Source organism: Pygoscelis adeliae, unplaced genomic scaffold (genome assembly GCF_000699105.1).
Source record: "Pygoscelis adeliae isolate BGI_AS28 unplaced genomic scaffold, ASM69910v1 Scaffold320, whole genome shotgun sequence".
Taxonomy (NCBI): Eukaryota; Metazoa; Chordata; class Aves; order Sphenisciformes; family Spheniscidae; genus Pygoscelis; species Pygoscelis adeliae.
The window spans coordinates 313,268-319,983 of record NW_008823967.1 but is presented as its reverse complement, the minus strand read 5'-3'; the positions used below and the strand labels follow the sequence as shown (position 1 = coordinate 319,983).

Here is a 6,716-nt window from a genome sequence, read left to right as displayed (position 1 = left end):
AGACAATTCATGCAGTCTCAGCAGGTCTAGCATGGTGAATTCTTGAGATCTGACTGCAAGACCACTTGTATGACCTTAATTCTACACCATTTTGTGTGTCAAAATTTAATTTCCATACAATGTCTTGGCATATAATATACATCAAGTGAACTCAATAAATTAAAGCAGGTAACGTAGGTCTCTCTTTTAACTTTCCTACAGTGTTTCCTTCCCTTTTCCCATCCTCTCAGTCAATTTCATTGTATCTTTTTCCCTGTTTTCTGGGAACTGTTTAATGATGTCTCATTCCTCTTCCCCTTTGTTGTTACACTAACTTTTTCTTCACAATGTCATCTGGTGCTGAAGTCTTTTGTTTTTTTTCTCTCAAGTTTCCCATGCTTGGTTCATAATTTCACCTTCAGCTGTGTTTCTTATGCCTTTCCAAAGGCACTCTGTAGACATGGTTGTTGCTTAGACTGATTCAAAATGCTGGCAGGAGAGGAAAGAGAGGGCTCTGGACACAGTCAAAGTAAGACATTTCCACGTGCACTCCATTGCTTGACCCAAGCACTGTGCAGAGAACAGTACAGCACACAGAAGCACATTTTCTTGTGCACTGTAATAAAGCAAGAGCAGTCTAGATCTGTCATTTATTTTTCTGTATTCTACATCATTATCACTCTAGACTGCTCAATTTGGTCTGCTCACTCTTCCTTGCAACCTCCCTGTCTCCTGAAGATGCTCTTCTCTGTTTCAAAAGAGAGTTACCTCTCACTTTTTCTGTGGGTAGAGAAGAAAGCTGAAGTCCACAGAGATTTCTTAGCCTCTGGTGTCAGCAATGTCTTGCCTGGAACTGCTGGCGGTCAGAGAGCGGGCAAACCTATCACTGCAACAAACTGCTTCACAATTCATTATGATTGATTAGGTTTACATGTGACATAGTAAGTGTAATCAGGTCCGTAGTTGTACAGAATCCAAAGGAATTTGATAAAAAAAACTTATTTCTTGGTTAATAGCTGTAACGTCATTTGTCAAAGAGACAAAATACATACATATTATAGTTAATTTCTTTTACAGGATACGATAGCTTCTTTCTTTTACAGGTAAGGAGACAGTCACAGTTCTTCCAGGTTCTTCCTATTTCTCAAGCGATGAATCATTCGCGATGATAAGAGGGTACGTAACAACACAAACCCTTATCTTTTGAAACATGAAAAGAATAAACTGAGTCAGTGACTGAACTCATTAGTAATTCTTTGAAATGTGGTTAGCATTTAACAACCTGTAAAATGATGATGGACTTAATCAGTGATGCTTTACAGAGGATTAGGTCTAGCTATTGGAAATAGAAAAACAACGTAACTAATAGATACTGTAGTGATCGTATCTACCACCACCTGGCCATATATAAACGCATTTATAACTATGTTTTAACAACTACTTTTTGGTCATTTCCAAGTGTCTAATCTGCACTTGCACTCTGCATATTCTCTTTGCTCAGCTTGCAACTGTGATCCTCATTCCGCCTTCCTAATGGAAATTCACCATCTGCACCTGTTTTTTGTTTGTTTTTCAGGAAGGAGGTTGGATGCAAACAAACACTAAATCCTAATGGCTCTGAAAAGATAATGAGTGCATGTAAATATGTGAAGGAGTGCACTTAAAAGTATGAGTTCAGAGCTGGTTGACTGTGCATGCAATTAACCAAAACCAGACAAAAGTAATAACATTTTTGAGGCTTAGTAGGCAGAAAAATTTGCATCAGCGATACATCTAGAGGGGGAAAAAAGCCAACTACATGTGTGACAAAATGGTTGCTACCTCTGTGGTATGCCACCGTTTTTATACTGATGTAATGGGAATGTGAACAAATGCTTGTTAAGATTTGTGGGCTGTTACTTGAACATGGTATGCTAATTACACACTTTCTGTTGCCAGAGGACATGTTGATCTGACAATGCTTGGAGCTATGCAGGTGTCTAAGTATGGTGACCTGGCCAACTGGATGATTCCTGTAAGTAGGTGTTTGCACCACTGTCGTGCACTATATTTAGGATAATACAAGTGTAGCTGAGGGTCAGGCAAAGGAGAAAAGGGCTGAAGCAGAATGGGGGTTGTGAAGCTCAAAGCATTAAAATAGAGGATATGAGGAGCTTTAACGTTAACAGGTTTTCTTGTGTACTGCTGGCACCAAGCAATCAATTGCCAGGAGTCAGCCCTCTAAAGTTATGCTTGTGCTAAGCATTGTGAAAAGCTAAACATGATTTACGTAAATGTTTTTCCTTTCTTTTGGGTCTATGCCTTTCAAATGTCACAGTTTTTTGCTGAGGACTGATGCTTTTTCTTGAGAGTGACAACTCTTGTATAGTTGTACCTGGAGCAAGAACTTGAAGGAAGGTGTAAAATAGCATGTAGCTCATCATAAAGTTATAAAAAAAAGTCTGCATTATTTTTCTCAGTGTTCTGTCAAAGGATCGCAGCATTGCCATTTTGAATACATCTAGAAGGAAGCAATACTATTGTATTCACCCTAATAGTCCTACAGGTCTCAACCATAGAAATATAAGCTAATCTCAGTATTATTTAAGCAGCTGATGACATTAAGCCATTCTTTGAACACAGGTTATGTTTTAACATTAAACAACATACGTATCTTTCACATGGTTTACATGTTTGATATTTTCAATGGCTTGCAATACGGTACTTTCCGATACAGTTTAGTATCAGAGATCTCTAGAAACAAATTTTCTTTTTAGCCTGGTTTAAGATAATGAGGCATATTTCTATTTGTCTGAGCAGTGCTAAAGGTCTCAGGAAAGTCTTTGAAAACTGAAAGCTGGGTAGAGGAGGAAAAAAACCCAAATGAATGTCCTGTCTCTTGGAGAAGCGTTAGTTGAGCCCAGCAGTCTGTGCGACTTCTCCAGCAGGCCTGTGAGTGCACAAGTGTGCACAAGAGTGGTTGCTGGAGCATAAGCTGCTCGTAGCGAGAGGGGACAAAGATAGGGACTGTACAGGCAGACATGGGAGAAGGGGTTATCTGGAGGGCTATTCCAGGTGTCTGTGTGAGTGATTGTAGGGGATGTGCAGGGGTTATGGCTAGGTTGGAATGTGGCACGTAGGAGATAAATCCATAAGAAAACAGTCTTCCTTAGAAGTTCTCACAGCACAACCTGGCTTTATGGTAACATAACTGAGAACAGACGGACTAGTGCTGGCTGGATCTTTTCAGACCCCACTGATACAAGTGCTAGCTTTTTCAAGACTCTTTCCTACTTGCAGTGTCATCCAGTTAACATTGTGAAAAATGGGGTCTGAAAATTAATGCTGCTGTTAGTGCATCACTCTGGGATCCTGTGTGTGCTCTTCTATCGCTGTTTCATGTCTTTTGATAGAACTCTGTGTTTTAAACATAATCTGATGGTCAGATATACTGTAGGAGTCCAAGTATGACATGCATTAAGGTAATGCTGGTTAGCTTTGCATTGTCCAATTCCAATTTCTCTTTTTGTCTTGAGTTACAAGAACTTGTCACTAGAATCCAAAATAAAGCAACTAGCCTCTATGGAGGAACCCACACACACTTTGAAATATAAGGGATAAATCAAATCACAGTTTTAACCCTAGGTTTGCTGTTTGAGCCAAGGCAAATGTATGATAGTGTAAGTTTTGAAGGAGTTGAAACCTTGAGTAACTAAAATTGGAGTTCACCTGATTTATCCATGGCTCTGTATCTCAAAGGTATGATAAGTCACCCAAACTCTAATTATATATTTTAAATAGCTGACTTTAAAAAAACTTATATTTAGTAAACTGTGTTTTTTTCCAGATGATTGATGTAAGTAAATGTAAGTAATCTACACCGTCAGTCCAGTACTGCAGGTATATGTCACTGAGAAGCTGAGTGGGATATTTTTTCCTTTGTGTCAGTCTAAGAACTACTCTTTTACTGGATGAAGTAGCTCTGGTTTTGTGAAAGCACTTCCTGCACGTTAACTTGTGGTGGCTGTGATGTCTCACGCAAGTAGAAATTACTTGCTTACATAGTGGCTTTTAAAAATGATTCTGAATTACTATATTCTCTGTCAAAATTTTGAAGATAGACTAGAAAAAATATTTAAAGGTAAGTTGTTATAGTAAAAACTCAATTTTTTTTTTTTTTTGTAAACAGTATTTAGAGATTTTCTTATAGGCACAGTTCAAAATTATTTTAATCTATACATCTTTTTATTTCAATTGTCAGATAAATTCTAGGTTTTGTTTAGCTGGGTTGCCTTAGACTGACATTCTCTTTATACTCTTGCAAAATGAAAGTCACTATGTCCCTAGACTATCCTTTATATCCAAGATTACTGAAGTCCTGAGATTTTCTTCGACAATCCTTTGGTCCTGCAAAAGCAGTGTTAAATGTTCCTGCACCTGGTAAGGCCTTTAGTTTACTCAAGCTGTTTCTGAAAGGCCTATTAGAAAGCAGAAGGGGGTGGGTTGAATTTTAGGTAGGAAGAATTGCTTTGTTTGCTTTTTTGTAAATTGAAGCGGCAAGGAAAGTATTCTTCAAAATACCTACGTGAACAAGTAATAAATAAAGATTCCTGCTCTACAGTATTCCTAGTAAACCAGCAGCAATGCACCTCTAGTGATAGCTTACAAAGCTGAAATGTTTGAAAAAAGGCACTCCTGAATCATCAGTGGATAGATTTTAATGCCAAAAAACCGCAGTAATTTCAACTGACCATATTGTTATCTCAGGATACACAGTGCTTTCAGAGACTAAGTAATATTCACTTTTCCAGTAGCTTTGTGCACTTTTAACTTTCTTTCAGAATCCTTTTTGCCATATAGAAGTTAAATTCGTTTTTCTGATCATGATGTTGAAATTCTTTCACTGACAGTTTTTGTGACTTGTCTTTCAAAATCTGAACTATCAAAACATGAAGCCAGCATTTTGCATTAATAAAACAGATCCATTTACAAACATATATCTTCAAACATTGAAGCTTAGATTGTATTCCAAGTTTTTCTCAAAACTGTGCAGACTTACATATTCCTTCCTTCAGTGCTTTATGTTCTCTATAAGATGCTGATTTTAGTTTTGCATTCATATCAAGGGCATTATTTTCCATCTCTGGAATTGCTTATTTTGCTTATGAAGATGCCTCTCCGTTCTGCTAAGGCCCAAATTTATGAATAACAGGTACGTTTTCAAAACAGGAGAGTATAAAATACAACTTTGGGTAGCTTTTATTTGTCTTTTTGTTACCTTTGAGGTGTACTTTTTTTACCAGCATACACCACATGGGTCCCTGTGACTTTTTGGTATCCTCATTTGCCACTCTTACTAACCCTTGGCTGTCTGCAAATTTATTTTGCAGTGAGTTTGTATGCACTTGTGAGTAAATATGCCTGATGACATTCCATAAATCCAGCCAGGAGCCTTTCCAATCAGCAATCATTTCCCTTTGGTTACTTTGTTTTGAGATCCGTTGGTCAGATGATTCTGAATCTGCTTTAGTGATGTGTTACTACTCTTCTACAGTACAGGTTTTTAAAATGGGATTAACCAGCACATAGGCATTCAGATCTTCCTGCTTTTCCTGTAAATAAGATGATATGTTATTGTCAGTTAAGTTGAATTATGAGCGAGATGCATCTTTTTTTAGTCACAAGATTTTTGTGGGGTAATACAAAGATCGACTTTGCTGAACGCTCATAGTGTAAGGAAACTTCAAGCTGTATTTTGTTGTAACATTTTTCACTTAGCTTTGCGTTTAGGTTTGGTTTAAGTATTTCTTATATGCTGTAGCTTTTGGGTTCTTGGATTAATGGTATTTGCCATTATTTCAGAAGCAAGTAATAACTATAAAATTTTGTGTTTTGAATAAGTACCATCATGAAGCTATCCCTTCTGTCCCATAAGAGCTTGATAACATTTGAGCCCTAGTGCATGCATGTGTGTATTTACTTGCACTTGTTATTAGGAACTGAGCTAAGGAAGGCTTATTGCAAAAATTACAGCCCTTTCTTCGCTCTTATCTGCTAATTTCTAATGGAGAGGAAAATCCCGTGAGTAAAGGAAGAAGAGGGTGAGAATATTTTAAGCTCATGAAGTAAACAATGCTGTTTGCTTAGGCAGAAGTTACTTCCTAAACACTGGCATTTATTGGTAGTTTTATTCTGTTAAGCACTACCACTTAATGGCTTTTGTAGAATCATTAAGGTTGGAAAGACCTCTAAGATTATCGAGTCCAACCGTCGACCCAACACCACCATGCCCACTAAACCACGTCCCTGAGCGCCTTGTCTACATGTCTTTTAAATACCTCCAAGGATGGTGACTCAACCACTTCCCTGGGCAGCCTCTTCCAATGTTTAACCACTCTTTCAATAAAGAATTTTTTCCTCACATCCAATCTAAACCTCCCCTGGTGCAACTTGAGGCCGTTTCCTCTCGTCCTATCGCTTGTTACTTGGGAGAACAGACTGACACCCATCTTGCTACAACTTCCTTTCAGGTAGTTGTAGAGAGCAATGAGGTCTCCCCTCAGGCTCCTTTTCTCCAGGCTAAACAACCCCAGCTCCCTCAGCCGCTCCTCATAAGACTTGCTCTCCAGACCCCTCACCTGCTTTGTTGCCCTTCTCCGGACATGCTCCAGCACTTCAACGTCCTTCTTGTAGTGAGGGGCCCAAAACTGAACACAGTATTTGAGGTGCGGCCTCACCAGTGCCGAGTACAGGGGCAC

The 6,716-nt window shown here is 38.5% G+C and overlaps 1 protein-coding gene across 1 annotated transcript in view; it reads left to right on the top strand.

The window, feature by feature from the left end:
* OXCT1 (3-oxoacid CoA transferase 1) overlaps positions 1-6,716 on the top strand; it is a 93,892-nt gene that overhangs the window by 57,741 nt on the left and 29,435 nt on the right. Inside the window, exons 12-13 of the mRNA XM_009324586.1 lie at positions 1,083-1,155; positions 1,918-1,993. Coding sequence (XP_009322861.1) covers positions 1,083-1,155; positions 1,918-1,993 — 149 coding nt within the window. The remainder of the gene's footprint in view (positions 1-1,082; positions 1,156-1,917; positions 1,994-6,716) is intronic.